General features: G+C 33.1%; 2 protein-coding genes and 1 pseudogene across 6 annotated transcripts; 1 reads left to right on the forward strand and 2 right to left on the reverse strand.

Annotated features, from left to right (window-relative positions):
* The first annotated feature begins 34 nt into the window (after positions 1–34).
* PANK2 (pantothenate kinase 2) lies at positions 35–13315 on the forward strand. Of its 4 annotated transcripts, XM_022881197.2 has the most exons (23): positions 35–129; positions 658–1086; positions 1805–2017; positions 2199–2257; positions 2868–2984; positions 3646–3765; positions 3859–3953; positions 4058–4151; positions 4302–4433; positions 4827–4939; positions 5045–5237; positions 6882–7090; positions 8078–8122; positions 8267–8315; positions 8896–8978; positions 9531–9647; positions 10637–10700; positions 10999–11145; positions 11266–11424; positions 11757–11840; positions 12190–12384; positions 12524–12595; positions 12868–13315. In XM_022881197.2, the coding sequence occupies exons 2-23, from the start codon at positions 741–743 to the stop codon at positions 12955–12957; spliced, it is 2796 nt and encodes a 931-aa protein (XP_022736932.1). In that variant the 5' UTR covers positions 35–129; positions 658–740; the 3' UTR covers positions 12958–13315. The 4 variants fall into 4 exon arrangements, with proteins under 4 accessions (XP_022736932.1, XP_022736933.1, XP_022736934.1 ...); XM_022881198.2 differs by lacking the exon at positions 8078–8122; XM_022881199.2 differs by lacking the exon at positions 2868–2984.
* Positions 13316–13921: 606 nt separating this feature from the next.
* Positions 13922–16027, reverse strand: LOC111289850 (uncharacterized; annotated as a pseudogene). The gene is made up of 2 exons (XR_016346495.1): positions 15768–16027; positions 13922–14774 (listed from the first exon to the last, which is right to left on the reverse strand). The product of XR_016346495.1 is annotated as an uncharacterized LOC111289850 (transcript).
* Positions 16028–21038: 5011 nt separating this feature from the next.
* On the reverse strand, positions 21039–23209 carry LOC111290081 (dof zinc finger protein DOF5.6-like). Its single transcript, XM_022881477.2, has 2 exons — positions 22977–23209; positions 21039–22327 (listed from the first exon to the last, which is right to left on the reverse strand). Exons 1-2 carry the CDS (start codon positions 23025–23027, stop codon positions 21461–21463), a joined length of 918 nt encoding a protein of 305 aa, XP_022737212.2. The 5' UTR covers positions 23028–23209; the 3' UTR covers positions 21039–21460.
* Positions 23210–24291: the final 1082 nt, after the last annotated feature.

Below are 24291 nucleotides of genomic sequence, written 5' to 3' on the forward strand. Positions count from 1 at the left end.
AAGTAATATCGTACTTGAGGGTTTCTTTTTTTTTGTATGCAAATCGTGTTCCCAATATCCTGGTACTCTGTTTTGCCATCACCGCCAACTCAACTCCAGCAATTATCAACTCAAAAAAGTCTTTTAAAGGTCGGGCAGTTTTCTCACATTATTATTGGTTTTATTGTTTGATTTTCCCTTTTCTGTTTCCGCTTCTGGGTTGGCATTTTCTCACCCACTCCATTTCTCATCTATTTTATTCATTAACAATTCCTTTGTTTTTTCTTTCCTTCTTTTTTGACTTTTGACTCTCTGGGATTGAATTTTGAATTATGCTTATCTTTGATCATTCAATGTTGGCTACTTTTCTTGTTGGCCTTTTCCTGCATTAAATTATAAATATTTTTATTTCTTTCAACTCTTTATTTATAATTTGGCTCTCAATCAACCATCTGGTCAATTCTCAAAGCAACCCACTTTCTCAGCTTCATCAATTAATTCAACAACCCCATTTCATATTTTAGCTTATTGATTTGCACAACGAATTAATTTTTTAGTTATTGGAGAGCTAATTTTTTGATCCAGTAAAATTTGACTAATACTATTGCTTAATTATTATACAAGTTGTATTATTTCTTTTTTTTTTTTAACAAAATGAATTTGATAAATTGAGTACAGGACAAGTGACCAAAAAGGCTCTGTCCAAAAAAGAGTTGGGGCGGTGTGGTTAGGCAGCAGGTGGTGTGAATATTGTGGGATTAATGGCTGGTCTAACCGAAGACCTAGTTCTTGGAGTTGACGATAAGATTGAGGGCTTTCAAAACAAGAATAATAATAATAGTAATAGTAATAATAATAACCAGAAGGAGGTTATAGACAAGGAAGGGTTGGGGGTGAGAGGAGAAGAAAATAGTAATACAAATAATAATCAGGGAGGGGAGAGAGATATGGCTCCTCCTGCTAGCAGTTCAATTCACAGGTCAGGTTCAAGGCCTCAACTTGACCTTAGCAAAGCTGCAATCCAAGGCAATTCTGAGGAAAGGGATCCTACCATTTTGTTGCCTAATCAATCTGATGATATTTCTCATTTGGCTCTTGATATTGGAGGTATGATCATTTCTAATTCAACCTTTGTTGCTTTTCTACAAGTCCTTTATGGGTTGTTCTTTCAGGTTAGTTTTGGAATGTTTTTGGATTTGGAGTTGGCTTTTTCTGAACTGTTGGCTATTGCTTTCTGGGATTTTTTTTTTCTTTCATTTTCTTGGGGAATGGAGATGGAGAAGAAAAGCCGGGTCTCCTGTGTGCTCCATTTTATATATCTAATAGCATGCATATTGTTCTTTTTCTTTCTTCTTCTAGTTGTTTTCTTCCTCCTCCTCCTTTTCAATCACCCTTGTGTGGAAGTTCTACAATGCCAAATCTAGTATGAATTATCTTGGAATTTATAATGAGGGAAGATTGATCATACTATATCTGAAGGAACCATTTTAAATTTTAAATTGGGTTCCCAAGTTATTTTATTTCGCAGCTACATGCGTGGTTTGGATTATTATATTCTGTTTCTTTAACAAATCTTTGTTCCTGCTTGATTTCATCATTTTAGCTTCTTTCATAATAGTGAAGATAGCAGTTATAAATTCTTACTGTTTCAACAGTAAAATGAGACCCCTACTGTAACAACTTCTACCCTGGCTGTGCGTGTTGCTTCTGTTCTTTCTTTCCATTGTGCACAATGGCAATGGTTCTTCAATCATAGTACAAACCTATTCAGAATATATTTGCAGCATCTTCTAGTGCATTCAAAACTCCACATCTTCTTTGGCAGGTTCTCTCATTAAATTGGTTTATTTTTCAAGACATGAAGACCAATCAAGTGATGATAAGAGGAAGAGAACAGTCAAGGAAAGACTGGGTATTTCAAATGGTAATAGGAGAAGCTATCCTATTCTTGGTGGGAGGCTTCACTTCGTTAAGTTTGAGACAAGCAAGTTGAATGAGTGTTTGGAATTTATATCTTCCAAGCAGCTTCACCGTGGCAGTATACATTCTTATTTCTTTCCCTTTTCACTTTTACTTGATCCATTTTCTTTTCTTATTACTGAGAGTTGGAGATTGCAGATGCCAGTTGCATAACATGTGGTTTTATTTTCCTGCATTAACATATTATATTTAGCAATTACATTGGCCTTTTGTATTACTCTTTTTTTTTTTGTAAATAGGAATTGATTCCCATCATTGGAATTCTGAGGCCCCAGCCAATGAAAATGCAGTTATCAAGGTAGTTTTGTGTTTATGACTTCATAGCACTCTTACATTCTAATTTTGTCGAAGCTGGACTAGTTTTATATTGTATTGCATAGAAGATCCCGTATTAAAGCTTTGTTTTCAAAAACCATGAAATAATTTTCTGTGGAAAAAATGGCAATTTGAATGTCCGGCTAGTTCTAAGCAATTTTTCTGTATACTGACACAACAAAATATTACTGCTTTTAACTTTATATGCTGCAGTCTAATTTCTGCTGCTGCCTGTTCTGTTAGTCTTCATACAAAACACCGTCTCATAGATTCTGAGTTACATTTCTCATTATATGACCTGGATCAAGTTCTTGACTATTCATTTCCCTAATATTTAGCAGTCTTGTATCTTTTACTTAAGCAGCTAAATTATGAATTGTTTTCCTGAGATTCCATTAAAAAACTATCGAAATATTTTATGATTTGAGAATTTTAAGGCCTTGTTCTTGATTAATAATTGCAATGATAAGGTCAAATGTTCTTTGTAGGTAGACGAATTGTTTAACTAAGGTTTAAATTGTTAATAGCCTCAATCGCATGACACTTATACTTTTTTTAAATGCATACTTCTAATAAGTTGAGTTTGTGAAAAGGCCACTGGCGGTGGGGCATACAAGTTTGCAGACCTCTTTAAGGAAAGGCTTGGGGTCAGTATTGACAAAGAAGATGAAATGGATTGTCTTGTAGCAGGAGCAAATTTCTTGCTTAAGGTCAATTCTTCATCATAATCTCATTTTCATCTTTTATCAACTAGTATACACACATGCACAAAAATCTTTACTTTTATCTACTCGTGGAGGTTTGAAGTTCAATGCCAAGAATGAAGCTGTTAATCTTGAAGAATTGATGAAAGCATACTAATTATTGTATGGCCTTGTCTAGCATTCTTCATATAGATTAACATTGAACAATGAATTGCCAAATGCCAGTTATTTAAGCAGAAAAAGATGGTGGTAGTATACTCTTGAAGCGGTCGAGTAACTTTCTGGAGGCAAATATATACAACAGTAGTGTGATTAACAATCTTATAAGAGTATTGGTGAATAAAGAATTCGGTCATTTGTGGTAATAGTTCCTAAAGTGTGTAGAATTGATGATTATTTTGTACTCTTTAATCTTGGGAATGCTTGAGGAGGGCTTTCCTGGCTAAAGAGGATTTTTGGTAGAAAATTGAGCAAGATAGATTGAGGTCATTTATAATCCTAAACAAGATGAACTTTGCCTTATATATAGTCTAAACATGCATTGGTATAAACAATTTTTTTAAACTTATATTTAGGAGTATTTTTATATTCTTTTACAAATTTTATGCCTGCTCTAATAGTTTACTGCACATCGCTCCATGTAAATTTAGTATTTGTTACTGAGCAGGCTATTCGTCATGAAGCTTTCACGCACATAGAGGGTCACAAAGAGTTTGTGCAAATTGACCACAATGATCTGTTTCCCTATCTTCTTGTTAATATTGGATCTGGTGTCAGTATGATAAAGGTATTTTTTTTGTTCTTTTACCCTCATTTTTAAGCTGCTTGGGACCTGAGCTTGATTAGGATATAAAACAATTTACATCCTGGTCTGGTGCAGGTTGATGGGGATGGAAAATTTCAGCGTGTTAGCGGAACAAATGTTGGAGGTGGTACTTATTGGGGATTGGGAAGGCTACTAACGAAGTGCAACAGGTTGTTTTAATCTCCTTTTGTCCTTTTTGTGTCAGTGCAACATGCTACATCTTCTCTGTTTATAATTTTATCGAGACCTTACTCTTAATGTATCCCCTTTTCAGCTTTGATGAACTGCTAGAACTGAGTCAAAGGGGAGACAATAGGACCATAGACATGCTTGTTGGGGACATTTATGGTGGTATGGATTACTCTAAGGTACATCTTATCATCTTTTCTTTTCATTACCTGATATGTAACAGGCATGGGCAACTCTAAGATGCATCAATTCTATGATTCATGGACAACTTCGTTTTCATTCTCCATTGTGGTTTGTGGTTAGCACCCTCTAATCTTAAATTGTCACAGATCGGTCTCTCTGCATCAACCATAGCTTCAAGTTTTGGGAAGGCTATTTCTGACAAGAAGGAGCTCAAAGATTACAGACCTGAAGATATTTCCTTGTCTCTCTTGCGAATGATTTCATATAATATTGGGCAGGTTAATTTCAAGAAAACAAACTATTATGTAAAGTACAATTACCTCACTTGAAATATATTGGTTATGTTTTCTTTTCTAAGGAATTGATACTAGGATTAGGCTTAAAGCCTGGCTTGAATTGTCTTCAAGGATCATCCTTCCTATTGATGGCAATAATTGCCACTTTATTTAGATGCTTGAGAAGGATAAAGAGCAATTCATTTGCATAACGTATAGAAAATTTTTGAACCTTTAAGAACAAACTTTTTAAATTTATTTTATATTATCTTGTAACTAGCTTATATTGTGAATTTGTCATTCAAGCTCCTAATAACCAATCAGATAAGTAATATCAATGCTCTTTATGTCGTTAGATGTCTCTCTGCTTCTAATTTGAGTACTTCTGTTATGTAGATATCTTACTTAAATGCACTTCGGTTTGGGCTTAAGCGAATCTTCTTCGGAGGATTTTTCATTAGGGGTCATGCATATACCATGGATACAATCTCCTTTGCCATTCATTTCTGGTATCTTTAGAAACTCTTTATTGTGCAAGTTTATCCTTGTGTATTTGTGTTGACGAGTTGATACTGTACTCTCTAGAAATATCAAATGTTTTATCTATGGTCTAGGTCACAAGGAGAGGCACAAGCTATGTTCTTGCGACATGAAGGGTTTTTGGGAGCTTTAGGTGCATTTATGAGTTATGAGAAGCATGGCCTTGATGACTTGATGGTGCATCAGTTAGTTGAAAGGTTCCCAATGGGAGCACCATACACAGGAGGAAAGATACATGGACCACCACTCGGTGACTTGAATGAAAAGGCAAGTATAATTGGACTTTGTCTTATCTGGTCTGAACCCATTAACCCTTAGAGACCAATGGGTGTGGGTTTGTTCCAAGTTGATAGTAAATGGGTTGGATTTGAGTTTGCCTCTCAACCTCATCTTCAAGCTATTTTGAAAACATTTTAAATATTTATTTTCTAAAATCTTCAAGCTTTAATCTTTTGTATGGGCCAAGAGGAGTTGATTTCAAACCTTACCTGATGAGTTAGTCTTGGCATAAAAATTAATCTGGGCCTAACACTGGAAAATCAAATAGAGGATTGTATGTTAACAAAACTTGTTATAGTACTTTCAAAGATGAACTCTTACCCATTCACGACATTTAAAGTTTTGGTATATATCTTTTACATGAATTTTCTTTCTTTATTAGTTCCAAGGAGGTCTTATTTACACTGTTTGCTCTGTTATCTGTCAGTATGGGAAATTTCATGCTTCTCTCAGTAGTTGAATTACAAAGGTTATGCAGAAGCTATTTCATGAATTAGGCAAAAGCACCATTCCTGTGAGACAATGAATTGTGGAATTAATGCTGCATAAAAACTTAGATGCATATGCGTTGGCCCAGATGGAACAAAGCTTTAGACATAACAAGTAATTCATTGATTTAGTACCGAATTCTTTCTGTTATTCTTGATAGTTCATTAATTCTTTCCTTAAGTTAATAATTTAAACCAAGTAAAAGGAAAAATTTTAGAATCAAAATCAATGACATGTTTGTGTGCTTGTAGTTGTTGAGACAGCTTAAGAAAGTAAAATGGACTCAAATTTTGTCAACAGTGGATTATTTAATAGTGGTAGAGGTGTGGAATAGCTTTCTTGTGAGGAATACTCCACCACCCAAAGAGCATATTCCATTTTAAGTGGATAACTGGAGCATCCTGCAAAATTGCTTCTTGATTTAAACCCTACTCATCCAGGTTCTATAGCACCTGTATGCATAGCATAAGAAATATATTAAATAACTAAAAGTTGAAAAGTAGTCCAATATAATGATTCCCTAGAATCTTAGCATAAATGCTTCTTTTCTAAGGCAACATAAAGACTTGATTCCTGAAGCACCTGTATAGGAATATATCCAGTAAAATTGGATTATTATAGACAAACTTGACTAACAAAGAGAGATTAGAATATATTGGTGGCTTAACAAGATTTAGGTCCCAGTATTGCTGTTGTCAAATCAAACCATTTAATTTGTTGGTGTACTAACTATGAGTAGGTAATTTATTTTACTACTTTTCATGTGATGAAATCTTCCCCAATATCACTCTGCAGTGGGCTTTATTATATTTTTAAATTCACTCAATGTTTAATAGGGAACATTTCTCTTCTTGGATAGCTAGTTTATATAATTTGGGTGTCATTCATCCTGTATTAGGATGCAGCTTGCTGCTCCCTAGAAGTAAAGAATAAACTTGAAGTGTAATTTTTCCTTTAAATGCATGTTGGAGTAAAAGTAACCTTATCCTTTCAATCATAAGACCTCATGTTATTTAATTAGTGCCTTTTTTTCCTTATATTTCTTTTCCAAGGCACTTGAAAGCTTTTTCCCTTCTTAAATTCTTTTTTGAGCTTTGGTTCTCCTAATAGGCCTCACTCCCTTTTGTGTGGGTTCAACTGCAGATTTCTTGGATGGAAAAGTTTGTGCTGAAGGGGACTGAGATTACTGCACCAGTACCAATGGCTCCACCTGGAACCACAGGACTTGGAGGATTTGAAGTTCCCTCTTCCAAAGGTGGTACTCTGCGCTCTGATGCAAGTGCCTTAAACGTTGGTGTTCTCCATCTTGTACCCACTTTGGAGGTGTTCCCTCTATTAGCCAACCAAAAAATGTATGTAAATTACAGTGTTCCTCACTTTTTTCTTTTTCTCTGATCCTGTTCCTTTTTTCTTTTTAATCTGTAGAACTTACAAAGTTTGCATGTTTATCCAGCAGATAAAATGTTTAGAGAAAGAACAGTAGTTTATAGGTTCTGTTGTATATATTGTTATAATATATATAAATATGAGGAGGGAGTAAGTTTCACCCGTCTAAAACTAAAACTAATTAGTTTTACACCCTTTTATAACTTCATTTACGACTAATATTTTAACAAACCAACTGTTGGATTTAACATACTTGTACTTGTCATGAACGTAAAGTTTCAAATCAATCTGATATCTTTGTCATATAAGATGAGAATATTGTCTTTTTCAATATATATTTATCGATTGAAGATTTTTTTATATCAAACAAATAGTTAGACATTTTGAATTAACTCGAAATTTGGTGTGCATGATCTACATGAATAGAGCATGACAAAGGTCGGGTTAAACAATACCCAATTTTACTATAAATTTTTCATGTTTGGAATTTTTATATTGTAAAAAATAGCTATGCATTTTTATTTAATTTGAAGTTCTGTATGCATGATCTATATATAAAGCATGGAATTTAATGAAAAAGATATGGAAGGGTAAAATTAAATAAGTTGTATGCTGGTGAAAGTGGATCCCTCTCTCTCTCTCTCTCTCTCTCATATATATAAATATATATATATATATATATATATATATATATATACACACATATGGTTTTTGGACCATCTCCTATTCACTTGCAGCTGCTAAAGCTTAAAAAGTTTTTTTTGGGGAAAAACAATGTTTGATGAAGTTGGACGTTATTTGCTGCTCTTTTGTCTACTTAATGTCATGCACTAGGAAGCAAGAAAATATTCGCTTTTATGTAATATCTATAATTATACACAATTTCTTAGTAGTTATTTTTATATCTGTCCATGCAATGTTTCAATTTCATATCTTGAATTACATGCAAACAGGTATGAGCCCAATACAATTGATCTAGCAGATCACAGTGAGCTAGAGTAAGTATGCACTTCAAATTTGCTACTTAATCTAGACTTCCTAAGAGTGCTTTGCAAAAAGATCATAATAACTTTTACTTTCCAATATACTGATTCTGCAAACATGGATTCTTCAGCTTATTTTGGATATACGTGTTGCTTCAGGTATTGGTTCACTGTGCTTTCAGAGCACTTACCAGACCTTGTTGATAAGGTAAATATAAACACTGTCACGCCCCTAGAATTCTCTCTCTCAGAAGAGCGTGGCCAATTATCGAGTAACTAAATGATGAAGATCTGCCAGTCGTATTCTGACAAAGGAGGCATTTCTAGTAGGGTTTTGATGACTTCGTAGTTGCTGATGGCTGATTCATTTCGTAATAGAAATCAAAATTCAATATAAAAATTTGAGCATTTCGCTGATGTTGCCTGCTGATGCCTGGTCCTATTGTCAAAAGAAATATAAATGAAAACATAAAATCATGAAAGCTTGAGGCTGTAGTTGTCCTCTCCAAGCTTGTCTAGATACTATTCAAAGCATTTAGGGTAGTTGAGCTTTAAAAATGCTTAAAATGATTTCTTCTAGTTATTCATTTCTTTAGGATCAGATAAAAGAATTTTCCCTTTTTTGGAGGAGAACAAAAGAAAGAAAGAGAATTCCCTGTGCCTTAATTGTCCATGTTAAAATAGCATAAAATCCAAGAAAATTAAATTCTGGTGATTAGTTTAAATAATTTGAAGTTGAAATACTCCAAGAACTATGTTATAATATTTGAGCTCGTCAATTGCGTTAGGCAGTGGCAAGTGAAGGTGGAACTGATGATGCTAAAAGAAGAGGTGATGCTTTTGCTCGTGCTTTCTCTGCTCACTTGGCAAGGTGACTTACTCTAGTGAAACATTAAAACTTTTCTTTTTTGTAGTTAGTTGATAACTGGTAAAATCTAATTAACCCGTATAGATGGCAAACTATCATGATTGTAGCTGAGGTTCTATTTCTTTTATATCTATGAGGATTGTTATATAACGATAGACACTTGTTAGGTCACTTTGCTTAGAAATTTTCATCTGAGAACAATTAAGTGCTGCTTATCGCAGGGTGAGGTCCTAAATGGAGCACAATGGAATGATATAGTCTATTTAGCCACCCCCACAGAATGGGAGCAGGCTTTGTTTGTTATTGTAACCAAAGTAAATTCCGCTTTTATTATTTGGTGTGCAAATGTAAACAGCAGTTGTTACAAAACTTGCTTCCTAGATTTTTTTTACAGTTAATTATGTTTTTCAAAAGCTTGTGATACTTCTACCAAAAAAAAAAAAAAAGCTTGTGATACGTTGTATTATTGTTTCTAAATTCTGTTGAACTAAAAATCATGGAGATAAATTGAACTTTTACTTTTGGATGCTTATGCACTTACAACCTTCTGAATAGGTTGATGGAGGAACCAGCAGCTTATGGGAAGTTAGGATTGGCCAATCTGTTGGAACTAAGAGAAGAGTGCTTGAGGGAGTTTCAATTTCTTGATGCTTATAGAAGCATCAAACTGAGGTAACCTGCATTTCAACCTAGTTTTGAAAATCATTTTTCTTTTTTAAAATTTAGCAGTCCCCTTTCCTTTGTTATGTCTGTGTCCACACTTTGCATGTTTGCTTCCCTATTACTACCTTGCATCAATATTTTCTTTTTTACTTGTCTGTACATGAGCATCAAAAATAGTTTTTTGTGCAGACCACTCGTAGGAAATCCTTGTGTGATGGATGTGGAATGTTTATTTAAATGCATATAGCTGGCAGAGTATATATTGTCCCTTGATTTGGGTAGATTTAGAGTAGTTTTCCTCAATGTGGTAATTTTTAGTATAATAGCCCTTGGTATGGTTGCTATTTTGAAAATACAAAAGCAAGCAATGAGCAGAGTAAAAATAAATATACCATAATATAAAAGTGTTTAACACCTAAATATGTATGAGGTAAAAGATAACTTTCTTGGCAAATAGCAAGCAAAAATTAGATGGGCTGTTGCATCCATTTTTCCATTTATTACTTTGCTTTTGTTTCTTATAAAGTAACTTTATCATCTATATTCTATTTAAAAGAAGGATTTTTTTTTTTTTGGGGGGGGGGGGGGGGGGTGGGGGGGGGGGCATATTAGTTACACATCGATAATGGTGTGGATAAATTTAAAGAAGCCCAATACTGCATTGACAACCTTTGGGGGGCCTATGGCCTCCCTTGACCAGAGCTAAAGTATGCCCCAAAATACAGGGTAGGTCTATGTAGTGTAATACGTGATTTTTTCTCGTCACTATTATTTTCCAAGCATTTGTGCATAGTACATGAAAAGGACATTAGAATTTAGAACTATTTGGAAGATTTGTTCAAATATCTTCCTGGACGAGTAGTTTTACAGAACAGATATACACGTACAGTTTCATGACACGTTTTACCAAGTTGATGCACACAGATGTGCATATTAATGTTGTTTCTTTGGAGTTCATTAACTTCATTCATTTATCGCTGTTTTACCGATCATGACAGGGAAAATGAGGCATCTCTTGCTGTTTTACCTGATCTGTTGCTGGAGCTTGACCGTATGGATGAGGTATGGTCATCTAGAATTTCCCCTTCTTTCCTATTCGAAGGAGCTTGCCCATTAACAAAAATACTATATCAGAAGCTGTTAATTATCTTGCCTCAATTTTATTCATTCTTGCCTGAAAAATGTAATTTTTGTTATGAAAATTGCTTGATAAGGTAAAAGATTCATTTGTGAAATATGTGTCCGTTTGAAAATTTCTGACTTAGATTTTCAGTTTGCTTCACATAGTGCACACTACCAGATCTATTGCCCTGCTTTTGCCACTATTTTACAACCTTTCGAAATTCTCCTCACTTTGCAGGAGGCAAGGTTGCTTACCTTAATTGAAGGTGTTCTAGCTGCGAACATATTTGACTGGGGATCCCGTGCCTGTGTTGATCTCTATCATAAGGGAACAATTATTGAAATTTATAGAATGAGTCGCAACAAAATGCAAAGACCATGGCGGGTAAGTTGAGAAAAAAATTGATTATCTATATGTAATCTTGGTTTGCACTGTATTAGTCTTTATTGAATGTTTGGTAGAAATTTCAGTGCATGAGAAAAATTCTTCTTTCCTGTGTTACAGGTGGATGATTTTGACCTCTTTAAGGAAAGAATGTTAGGATCTAAAGGGAAGAAACCTCGTCCCCATAAGAGAGCTTTACTCTTTGTGGACAACTCAGGTGCTGACATTGTCCTGGGCATGCTTCCACTAGCAAGAGAACTCCTCCGACGTGGAACAGAAGTAAGTTTGACTCTTTATTGTTCTGGTGAAAGATCTCCATGTGGATAATTAGTTTCACGATAAGATTGCATCAAGTAGTGTTGACTTTACACTTCTGAGCCCTTCGTTGCCTGTCTGAAATATATCTCAGTTCTCTTTCAGTGTGATGTGTTGTAAATTAAGCAGTATAATTTTTCTTTTCTGAAGATGATGATTTTGCTACACAGAACCGCCATAACATTAGAACTGTACTAGCAATCTTGCCATGTGGATTGGATATCCTCTGCAGTGACTTTATCTTGTTTTCTTACCATTTAAATTGCAGAATAACTTATAACAAGATGTTTCTGCAGGTTGTTTTGGTTGCAAATTCTCTTCCTGCACTGAATGATGTAACTGCTATGGAGCTTCCCGATATTGTCGCTGAGGCTGCAAAGGTTTGCCTTTGTTGATATAGCTTTCTTTTCCTTTTTCTTCACTTCTACATTATCGATTATTTGATAGCTTATTAGTTGTACATTTTCTTAAGCATCTCATGAATGTTCTCTATTTAATTCTAGAAAAAGAGGGAATAAATTTCAGAAATAAAGTTGTATAGATGAACTAGTATACAACTTGTATTTAACTGGCAGTGTATCGAACACTTATGTAGCAGAGATGGGGTTAATGAAATAAAAATTCTAATGCAACTGATGCATATAAATCATTTGTGGTTTCATTTTAGTTTTTGTTGTATTTTGTACTATCATGCATTGAAAACAGTAGGCTGATTCTTCTAGCACACAGCATTGTGACATTCTTCGTAGAGCTGCCGAAGCTGGAGGTCTCCTAGTGGATGCAATGACTAACACCTTAGATGGTTCTAAAGAAAATTCTTCTTCAGTTCCTTTGATGGTTGTTGAGAATGGTTGTGGGAGCCCATGCATAGATCTAAGGCAGGTCAGCTCTGAGCTAGCTGCAGCAGCCAAAGATGCTGATTTGGTATGTTATTTATTCTCTTGATGCCTGAACTTTGTCAAGCATTTATTTGGATTAACCTTTTCACTGCCTTTCTTACTTCTGTTTTGAGAATAAGAAAATGCTAAAGGAAGTAAGAGAAATCATGCATTTTGCTATGCAGATTATTTTAGAAGGGATGGGTAGAGCTCTTCACACCAACTTTAATGCTCGGTTTAAATGTGAAGCCCTGAAGGTATGGTTATGTGATCTTGTATCTCGGAATATAAAAGCTGGAAGAATCATTGAGTGGACCTCTTTATAGGCTTTTTCTTTTGCTTAGGGTTCTTGATACTACGGTGATCTTATTCAGCAAAAGGCTTTAATAATCATTTGAGAGGGTAGAAAACATGAAAAAGAGGATAGTGTTTCCAACCTGCAAGTTTCAGCCTTTGAGGTTTTGAAAAAGATATGTCTTAGAGGTTTCCCTTGACTCTTTAATTTTTGACAAAATATCTTTGTTTGCAGCTTGCAATGGTGAAGAATCAGAGGTTGGCCGAAAAACTGATCAAAGGAAAGATATACGATTGTGTTTGTAGATATGAACCCGCCAGTTGAAATCTTCTTTAATTACAAGCTGCTGTCGGTAAAAAGGAAAAATAAAACTTGTGGAACGGAAATGGAGCAACCACAGCTTTAGCCTATATCTTTCTTTTGTCTTAAATTTATGATTTTGTTGAATAGTGCACTCAGTGTTTACCGAGGCAGCTGGGCGCAGAGGTTCTTAAATTATGTTAGTAACTTTATCATTTGCTGATTTGAGAAGGAAGATAGAGTCTTCATTAGTGCTGTCATCAGAAATGTTCTTCAATACATCAAATGTACTTTATCAGGAAAAAAATTGTTTGTAGATGTTAATACCTATCGTCGTCGGTTATGTAGTTTGGTGATCAGAACTATTATTAGTTTCTACTTAGTGATAAGTCTTCATGCCTGCTCCAGATTTTCCAACGGATGGTAACAGACTTTCCAAAGTGTTGTTCCATCATGTCTAACACGCGTACAAATACAATACAAAAGGCAGGCCCAATCACACTAGCTGTAGGCTTTATGCAATATATCGATCATGCAGATCCCTTCGACATAACATAGGTTAGATCTCCTTTCAACATAACATAAGTTGTCGAAAGAATCTCAGAAACTCAGCAGAGCACGTATCATATTTTATAAACTGGATTTTTATTCTAAGAGTGCATAACCGCAGGCATGAATAAGCTCACACTAAGTGGATTGCATTCGGATCATATAAATATCCTTTCAACACAAGTAGATATCCTTCTAACACAACATGCCTTGTTGAAAGGATCTCGAAAACTTATCAAAGCATGAAAGCCAGGATCTTTCAGAAAATATATTCTTATTCGAAGAGTTCATAACTGCATGGATGAACTGACTAACCACGATAGCAACAAAACCAGGGAAAGTATACAGAAAAGATAGTTATTTTCTTTCTACCTCTTGATAAAGATGGCTATTAGGCAGGTTGAGGAAAAGTCATTTCAAACATCAAAAACTAGGGCTATTGAAATAGAATAAAAAATTCAAATTAAGCAAAACAAAAGCAAGTACAAAACTGATTATTGCTTTGCATCTCTGAATCTGACTAGTAACTGCCTTCCATACAACAATGGAAGTACAATATCTTCGAGATGACTGACCCAGTAAAAGAGAACTAAAAAAGCAGTGAGAAGAAAGAAAAACCCAAAAGCTTACTCCATGACAGCAAATCCTCCAGCTGCCTTTATCTTCTCTATTATATCATTTGCTTCCTCCTTGGTGATCCCTTGTTTGAGCAAAACAGGTACCTTTTCAACAAGGTCCTTGGCCTCTTTCAAACCCAAATTAGTAAAAGCCCTCACTTCCTTAATGACCTTGATTTTTGCAGCAGCATCAAACTTTTCCAACTTCACATCAAAAGCTGTTTTCTCTTTCTTCTCCTCTACCTTTGTAGCTCCTGCAGCTGCTCCAGCCTGTGAACCCAAGTCCATCCCTTCAGTCGCAATCGGCTGCAATTTTGGGAGACATAGCCTCTCAGTGAGAGTAGGACCAATTTGTCTACGCTCTTCAGGTGGTAGGGCAGCAATTCGTTCTGCCAGTTGAACAATCTTATCAGAGGGTGGAGGTCTTGGGCCATATGGATCATAGAATTGTGGATACTTGAACCTTTTAGGCTTAGCATTGGGATCTCTTGGAACAAAATCAGGCTGGAATGTGCGAAACTGTAAAGGCCCAATTATTTCATAAATGGAGGGGTGGGCGCGAATTGCTTTTACAAGTCCAACCAACTTCATTGTTTTGGATCAGATAAAACAATGACTCATGGAAAATATAGATGGAAAGAAGTTATCTGCTTCAACCAAGTAACTAAAGCTCACCTGCAGGGAAAGGAAAATTACCGCTATTTTTCCCGAGGAAAAGCAATTCTAGTGTCTAGAAAGGCAACTAATATCAGGCAATCCAAACAACAGATGTTGACTGTTGGAACAACTAATAAATTATGCACATTCACTAACAAACGAAGTCAATCAAATACACTGAGATCATATTCTATATATTTACTTAGAATGGTTACATTTAGTTGATACAATCATTGGCTAAAGCTATCCTGGAGCTTTATCAATGGCGCAGGGAATAAAGAAGTCAAGCCTACTCAAAAATTACTTGGGCTCTACTCACAATATATTAGCTTCATTTAGTTCACAATCGAGTCAAGCTCTATAATCAAGCAAGCCAAGCACAAGTATTTGAAGACTTGGCTCAAGCAAGTCCCAAGCCTAACTGAGCTTTAAAAAGTACATATATAACAATAAAATGTCATGCAAATATATAGTTAAAGCATGCTTTGAAGCTTGAGCTTAATTGTAAGCTACTAATAAGAACCTAATGGAGTTGTTAAAATCAAGTAGCTCTTCCTCTTTTCCAGGTAAGCTTGAGTTTAAACGGCAAATTTTGATCAATCACCATTTACCAAATTTATTTCAAATTGGGTTGCTTCTGACTTGTTTAGAAAGTAAGGTTGAGATATTGGATAATTTTCAATGAGTATGAGAACAACATTTGTCTAACCATCAAATTAAAGGGTAAAAATTACTAAAAAGATACGGAGAATACCTCCTTTCTAGCAATAAAAAAATCATTGTCCAAAAAAATTCCAAAACCCAAAATGAAAATGAACTAGAACAAACATGAAACCAGTATTTTAGACTAAATTTTCGTTTACAATAACAAAGATCAATCCCTAAACGAAACAAGGAATATTTGTAGGATGCCTGGGATAGGAACAGCCCAAGTAGAAATTTTAATATCCTTACAGTTTAACACAATTTAAGCATAATTTTAAAGAAAAAATCATCCAAAAGAATACATACCTTGACTAGAATTGGCAATGGGATCAGAGCTTGGCTGCTGCCGTAACCCTGCCGCCGCCAGTTATGGTGCTGCAGTGGTCACTACTCAGTCCTGGCCGAGAAGAGGGAAGATTGAAACTAACGTTGAGGGAGCTTGGCTGCCACTGCCGCCGCTCGCTCACTGATCAGTGATGCTTATCGGCAAAAGGGACCAAAGGCCAAGGGTTGAAGACATAGGGTTAGATGTTGGGCAGGATTAAAATAAGAAAGACATAGGGTTTTTTTTCCCGATAATTGGTAGGATTAAGGTTAAAAAGTAATTAAATATAAAATATTTATATATTTACTTAAAAATTGAATTATATAAAAAGAATAATCGTTAGTATATGTAAAGTGTTTCAATGACATTAATGTCATTAATTAGTGAAACCAAATTAGAGAATTTACATAAAAATTAAAATAAAATTATAATAATATAACTTTTGGAATATTTATTTTTTTATTTCTTAATAAACACACATTTTTTACATAAGTAATAGTCCTCTCGTAAAATAACTCTTTCTCCAAAAAAAAAACATAATTATTAATTTTCATTTAAATCATTAATTTTTTATTTTTTCACTCGCACACAATGAATATGTCAAAATCTAATAAAATAAATGTATTAATAAAAAGAAATAATATTATTAGTACAAAATTATCTCATATGATATTTTAAGTGTACACAATTAAAATTATCTCGCAGGGTTATTACATAGTACATACCCCTTTAAAATATATTTTATATATTATGAAAAATATAGAAGATAATATTTTAGCATCCCTTATAAAATATAAAGATTTTATAAACTTATAAAAATTAACTTTTATTATTACGAGCACCAAAAAATGCCCGTATTTCATTTCGGGATTTGTTAAAATTTAGATGTAATTTTTTTAATTAAGATATTTTAAAAAATATTTATTGAGAGAACATATATAATCTACATGTAAATTTTTTTAACTAAGGTAATCTAAAAAGAATTGATTTCAAAACTAATATAATATAAATGCATTTTTATTTTAAATGTGCAAAACAATTGAAAAAAATATCTTTTTGTTCCATGTGTCATTATGAAATATTGCATTACCAACATCAAGAAATTAATATTTTCAATATCTTAAAAAATTATAAACATAAATTTAAGAAAGCCACTTTAAATTTTAAAAAAGGGTAAATATATGTAACACTCAACTATAAACTTATAAATTAAAATCCAAAATTAAATAAATAAATTAAATATCAGATTAAATTTTACCAAAATAATTCTATCTATCTACATATTAAACTTAAAATTGCAGTACCTAAATAACTCTTATCCTCAGAGTTATTTCAAATACACATGTTAGACATGTAATCAACTTTTTTTTTCTACAAAAAAAGCTACATTGAAAGATATAAAAAGAGATTATAGGTGATTAAATTTGATATGAGATTTGTTAGATGCCCAATAGTGATTTTTCAAAGAGTCTAAGGGTCATGGCTCCCCAAAAATTTTGAATTTTTTTGTATACTTATGTTATTTTCATAATAATTTTAAAATTTTTTTCAATATAAAAAACTAGTTTGACCCTTTCAAACTTAAATTTATTGTATTGATATATATTACTTTTTATTCTATGTATTTATATTGGATATATAATTACAAAATTTTTTGTATCTAAATATTACAACTCTTAATTTTTAAAAAAAATTACAAATCATTAACTTGTATTTACTTATTGTAAATGATTTTGAATTTAAAATGAATAAATTTGTCAACAATATATATTCACAAACATGTAATTTTAAATTTAATATATATGCAAGTATTATAATAATTAAAACTGACTTAACAAATATTCAATTGTGATTCTCTTTTTAACTAATTTTTTACAAAATTGTTATATGTCAAAATAATTAATATAATTAGTTTAAATACCTTTTCATTTCTCCTAATGTAAAATTATTACGTAAAAAGTATAAGGTTTCATTTTATCGTATCAAAGTCTTTATTTTATTATTTTAAATTTTAATTTTTACTTAAAAATATATTTTTGTCATATTTTTACTTTAATACTTTAATATTAAATATGATAAAATAATATGTTAATATTGTAAAAAAAAATAATGAGTTTATTTTTATAAAGAAATTGTTAATGATTTATAATTAGAAATCGTAAAATCAATTATTTAACATATCCATTTTATTTTATATATATAAATATATATTTTTATTATATCAATATGACAAAATCTTAGTACAAGTAAGTGAAATGAGGAAGCCTGATTCAAAATCAAGCCATTGATATCTTCTTAAGCGACTTTAACTATTAGAGTGAAGGCTTGAGGAAGAATTGAGTAAAAAAAATGTCAAATAGTAATTTCAAATGGGAAGAGAGCCAAAGTAATATTTTAGTGAGCTGGAGTACTATAGCATAGGAGAGGTAATATATATATATATATATATATATATTTACATATTAGTATGCTTATAATTGTAGGTTTTGTTATTATATGTTTACATTTATTTTTTATTATTAATAGATTTAATCTATTTCTAAAAACTTATTATAAAATATTATTTTGTTTCTTTCAAAATTAAATGTCAAGATCTTTAGATGCCAAGAGTAGTTACATGAATTATCTTTAATTTGAAAAAAAAAAATTATTATAAAAAATATTAAATACATATAGCTTTTATTAAAAGACCCAAATTGCTTTCTTAAATTTTCAAAAGCTCAAATATAACGCTAAAGACACTTATCAAATAAAGAATCCTTGTATCTAACTTTCATTTATTGGATATAAATTATATAAACAATTTATCACCAAATACTTGGAAGACTATAAAAGAACCATGGCGAGAAGTACAATGAACTCTACGAGAGAGGAAGTTAGATGGAAAGCAGCGAGGGTTTTGTGAAAGCAAATTTTGATTGGGCCTTAAGAGCAGAGAAGGGATTATACGGAATTGGTGTCGTGATCAGAGATGAGACTAGATTTGTTTAAGGGCCATGCTCAACTGTTGTGAAACGAGTTAAAGACCCAATAGTGGAATAAGGGTAAATAAAAGTTGGTTTTAATTGATTAAATTAACTGAAATTAAGTGAATTTAGTTGATTTAATTTAATTTTTTTAGTTTTGGTTATAATCGATTTTTTGATCGATTAAATTAATTAATTCGATTGATTTTAATTTTTAAAATTAATAATTAAATTGACCAAATTAGTTGATTTTCTAATAAATAAAAATAAAAAATTGATGAGTACTTTTATTTTATTTTTGTAAATATTGTTGAAATTATTAAATTTTTTAGTGATTTAGTTTCAATAATACTTGAATTTGAATTTTATAAAATTGAATTTGTTGTTAAATAACAGTTTATAATAAGAGAAAAAAATGATGAAAAATTTTGTTATTTAATCGAACCGATCGAATTGAATTGATTTTTGATCGATTTGGTTATAATTGATTATTTAAAAATTTTCAATCAATTTAAATTATTTGTTGAATAAAGTTCAATTAATTTTGTTGTTAACTATTTTAAATCGAATCAACTAAATTGATCAATTACTCACTCTTAAATAGAAAAAATCGATCAAATTGATCAATTGCTCACCTTTAAACAGAAACTTTAGCAGCAATTAAAGCCATTGAAGTTACAAAGAAAATGGGATTCAAGTCTGTTATCATCAAGGCAGATTCTTTGATGATGTTACTTCTGAGGAATGTTTTAACTAATTGATCTAAAGGAAACCAAATTTAAAAAAAAAAACTAGAGCTTTAATTTATGCTATTAAATTATGCAAAATAAAGTTATTGATAGTACTAAATTAAAAAAAAAAAAAAAAAGTGAGAGAGAACTATTGTTTTGGTCAAGAAACTAATGCTAACCAATACTTTTTAAGCTGTAATTAATGAAAAATGTAATTTCAATTTGCCAACTAGATACTTGTATAAAATAGACTACAGATATATAGACTAGAGATCTTTTAGAAGGCATTCAAAAGAAAATCAAGGACCACCAAACTTGGACATTAATTAAATTAAAAAGGTACATGTACATTTGCTATTTTATTATATTCTCATATTATCATAGGTAATAAGTTTAATTAGCTTTATTAATTTTCAACTAATTTTGAACCTCAATTTGAAAAGCATGGTTTTAGTGACTTTTACACTTTAAAGTGATTAAAAGACGTCTTAATAAAAATCGACTTATAACTTTTGAAGAATGATTGCTAAAGATTACTTAAATTATTAAAAATAGAATTGAAAATGCTAAGAATAATCTAACACCAAACAAATACGATTTTGACAGAAATTGAAGTTAAATGAAATCGAGAGATGAGAAATCTTATCGATCGGAAACTATCGGCCACAAGGAAATTATATGAACTCAATACAAAAATATTCATAAATGCAAATGTTGATTGATCGAGTGCTCAAAAACTTACAGAATCATCAATTCACACCAGTCTAAAACTGAAAATAGAACTTGTTTACAAAGAAATCACTCACGTAAAACTTTACAAAATAAATTTAAGAAAGATTGGAAATAAAAAATAGAGCTGCTCTGCTGCTCAAGCACAAGTAGAATTGTCTGAAGTGTTTCTTCAATCTTGGTGGCTGTCTTCTTTTATAGACAATTTTGTTTCTTATTGTTGGGATAGAATTTAGGAATTACCCTGGCCAGTTGATTTTTTTAAGGCAATTAACTGTTACCTGCAACAAGGATGGAGAGTAGCATTGATTTGGATAAAGAATTTAACTAGAAACCAAGGAAAATTTTAATGTGTTCAAAAGGTAAAAAAAAAAAAAAAAAAAAAAAACCTTAAAAAATGTTGAAAGTTAGTATAAATGATGAAAATATAGGTTTTAACATAAAATAATTAGTAAAAGATAAATATAAACATAAAACTGATTTTGGTTTGATTGTTGGAGTCCAATTTACATACGAAAATGAAGAGAGCAACTCTTAGTTGACTTCCGACATGAGCTCCTTAACTGCAGTACTCATCAGTTGGTCTTCATGGTTGCAGATCATGGATGATAGCCACCCTTGATCTGCACCTAACCGCCTTGTTCTTGTATATAATCTTTGAACATCTGCCTTGCTTTACTTCTCGTGTCTTGCTTTAAACCATGTTATTCTTCCCAAATTATCTTTCAAGTTGGGCTCACCATCAAAGCCCACAAGATCTTTTTTTTGGGTATATAGGATGGACATGCCGACATCCACATGTAAAAGATAAAACAAGAAACATAAATTTAATTAAAAGAAACTGGCAAAAGCACTCTATTACCTTCCTCGGTGTGACAACAAAATCCTAGAGATTTGAATGCCTTTTGCCCAAGACACCCAATCAGAAAGAAAAGAAAGAAAGAAAAAAAAAAAAAAATCAAACAAACATTAATGCACTAAGGTGGCCATTTTTGGGAACTCCTTAAAGTTTTTCATTCACCACACAGTTTCCCCTTGTTATCTTAAGTCAATAGAGATTGAAGGCCACCCTAACAAAAAAAACCAGATATATAGTAGAAATTAATTTAAGGACCTTTCTTTCTACCAAAGGCATTTACTTGAAGCTGGATAATCTAGACACTAAAATGCAGATCATAACCACAGTCATTTTAAACCACATGCCAGGCTGCGACCAGGATTCTAAATGGTAGTTTATTACAGATTGCTTCAGACTAATGGATTTGTCGTGGAAGGTCCATAATTGTTCATCATTCCAGTCCAGGATCCCAAGTTGTTCATGTATCCATAAGTGTCTTTCCCAGCGTCAGAACACCCTTGGTCTTGCCATTCAAGGGACAAGAGTTTGGTGTTTGGCTTCACATCCATTGCATGTTGATCTTCATTTGCATCATAAGGAAGCATTATCCTCTGGCAGGTGTCCATGAAAGTACCACCATTGCCATCAAGGGACATCCCATATGGAGAGCAAAAGCCATGGAGATTTGGTGCTAGCCCATGAACCATATCCCCAACTCCCGCAACCGTACCCAACTCACCATTCCCCATAAAATCATAGTTCCTAGAGCTCCCAGCTATAGCTTCAAGCTTGCTCTCCATGAAATCAATCGGCATTGGATTTTCAAGCAGAGAATTGTATTTACTCTCCATGAAGTTAGTATTGGTACCATGAGTACCAAGTATGGTATTAAGGTGAGCAAGGTGCATTTCAGGAAATGAAAGGTGAAGATCAGTGGGATTATGAGAAGATGCTCCAGGGATGTTGTTCGCTGATTGTTCATTTGATTTTTTAGTAGCAGCTTTCTTGTTCTTTCTACAGCCTCCTCCAACGGGAATGTTCCTTAGCGTCCCTCCCTTGGTCCAATACCGTCTACAAGTTTTGCAAAAGTACCTCGGCTGGGAGAGGCTGTAATTGTTGTAGTAGCAAAATTTGGTGTGCGTTGAGTCACATCTGGGGCACTTCAGAGCTTGGTCATGCTGGGGCTTTAGCCTCCTTTCTATCAAGGGCCTTGAGCATGTGAGCATATCCCCAGATGGGGATGAAGAATCCATTCCAGACTCCTCGTGAATCGTTCCCTAAACATGCAAAACAAGGAAGAAGTGGAAAATATTTCAGAATTGTTAATTCAAACCAGTAATCTATAATATTAATTAACACTAGAGATTCTTTGTCGTTTACAGGCGGCAGATAATGCAATGACTAAATATTCCTTTATCCCTTTCACACATCTACCTAGATTGTCTGAATGCAAAATATACCAACTACACTACTACGCCAGTAGAGTCGTACAATAATTGCTAAACGAAACCCAAGAAGGAAATTCCCTAGTTTAAGCTACCAAATCTAGTAAAAACAGTTGACAATTTTGTAGCTAGTTTGCCTTATTTTAATAGTAGTATAAACGAATAATGCACAAATTCAATGTTGCTTGAATTTCAAAACAAATGAGAATTAATGCGTTTTCATTTGTCTAAACTGCTCCGTGCATCCTTGTTGCAGCTTCTTTCTTTCATAGTAGAAGTCCAAAATCTTTCTAACACAAATTAAGCTCTTCTAATTAACATTGTTTCATATGCATGGATTAATGCCGATTAGAGACAAATGTCATCCCAAGCATAACGAAGCACTTCCAAGTAGCAATGGTCTAGTTTGGTCGATGATGAAGAAAAATAAGGATATTATGTAAGACTTAATAGAGCTTTCAAATTCATAGAATATGCTTACCTGAAGCCAGTCAGATGAATCCATGCAAACTTGGAGAGAAGTAAGACCCATTAAACAAAGACAGAATACCAAATATGCAAAGAAAACAATTAATCTCTGCTCAATAACACTTCATTCAGTTCTAATAAATATGCCACTAAGCACTATAGAGAAAGGGGGAGAGAGCACGAGGATAGAGGAAGAGAGAAGAGAGAGTGAGCGAGGGAAATCAGAAATGGAATGGTTTGTCAGCTAAGGGGAAGGGGGGAGGCTGTGAATAAGAAGGAAGAAAAAGGCACGAGTGTAGAGTACAGCCAGAGAGAGCTGATGCTGTGTAGATACGGTCCATTCTATTACTAGTCGTCGGTGAGTTAAAACAATATATTTGATGGCCCCACAATGCTGTCCAATCTATGGACAGAGGGCCCACTTGTTGGCTCCTTGACTTATACTCAACTAGAAAATCAAGGGAGGCTGTCGTCCCGTTGGGACAACCTGAGCCGTAGGATCATTAGTTAGAGTACGTCAGAAATATCGGCGCAGGCGTCATACCAAAAACACAGACTCGTGTTTGACGTGACCGACCCACAGTAGGCGAAGAGAGAATAATAATTTTTTGTGGGTTTTTCGATAAAGAAGGGAGGGAAGGGCATACCGAAAGAGCACTCCACTTGCGGGCCCAAAAACGAGTAAGGGCCCCACTCACTCTCCTCCTACAAGCAAAGGATCGATTCTGCTCGCCCCACCTCATCACGTGCCTCCCCCCTAATAGCTAATACAATACCATAGTCCCTCTGCGTTTCTCTTTTGCCAGTTATCTCTTTTCCTAGAGCATTCGCTTGCTCCACTTCGACTAACTACAGTAATTTGTTTAACTTGGCCAGATTCATGGCCTATTTAGTCAGGTGGATGGCTTTATCCCCTGGTTTTTTATTTAGATTATTGGAATTTATTTAATATATTTTTAAATAATTTTAAGTAAGTTTATTTGTGTTGAATTTAATAAATTCATGAAAAAATCATCTTCTAAAAATTTTTCATTCGAATTTAATTAACAGAAAAAACACATTATTTTTGTTATTATCCAATGGTTGGGATTAGCCTGTGCACAATTGAATTTCTTTCATTGGTCCAATATTCTTCGCAATATATATGCGTGCCCTGTTCTCGTGTTTTAAATGGATTATGTACATTGAAATGTGAAGGAAATAAAAATAAAAAAAGGATGAATTAGATAGTGTAAACTTCTTTAATTATATATTTTTTAATAATTAATTTTAATAAATTCAAAAAATGAGATTAAATTATTTTTTTATTTGTCTCTTTCATTTCTTAA

Source organism: Durio zibethinus, chromosome 11 (assembly GCF_047325235.1).
Source record: "Durio zibethinus cultivar Kanyao isolate XHJ-2024 chromosome 11, ASM4732523v1, whole genome shotgun sequence".
NCBI lineage: Eukaryota > Viridiplantae > Streptophyta > Magnoliopsida > Malvales > Malvaceae > Durio > Durio zibethinus.

Bases quoted from the DNA above. Each gene is read 5' to 3' on its own strand.
- PANK2 (XM_022881197.2), top strand. From the start codon at position 741: ATGGCTGGTCTAACCGAAGACCTAGTTCTTGGAGTTGACGATAAGATT. The intron at 4,152-4,301 runs GTACATCTTATC...AAATTGTCACAG, and splicing joins GTGGTATGGATTACTCTAAG to ATCGGTCTCTCTGCATCAAC. The intron at 8,123-8,266 runs GTAAGTATGCAC...GTGTTGCTTCAG, and splicing joins GCAGATCACAGTGAGCTAGA to GTATTGGTTCACTGTGCTTT.
- LOC111290081 (XM_022881477.2), bottom strand. From the start codon at position 23,027: ATGGGTCTTACTTCTCTCCAAGTTTGCATGGATTCATCTGACTGGCTT. The intron at 22,328-22,976 runs GTAAGCATATTC...TTGCATGTTTAG, and splicing joins ATTCATCTGACTGGCTTCAG to GGAACGATTCACGAGGAGTC.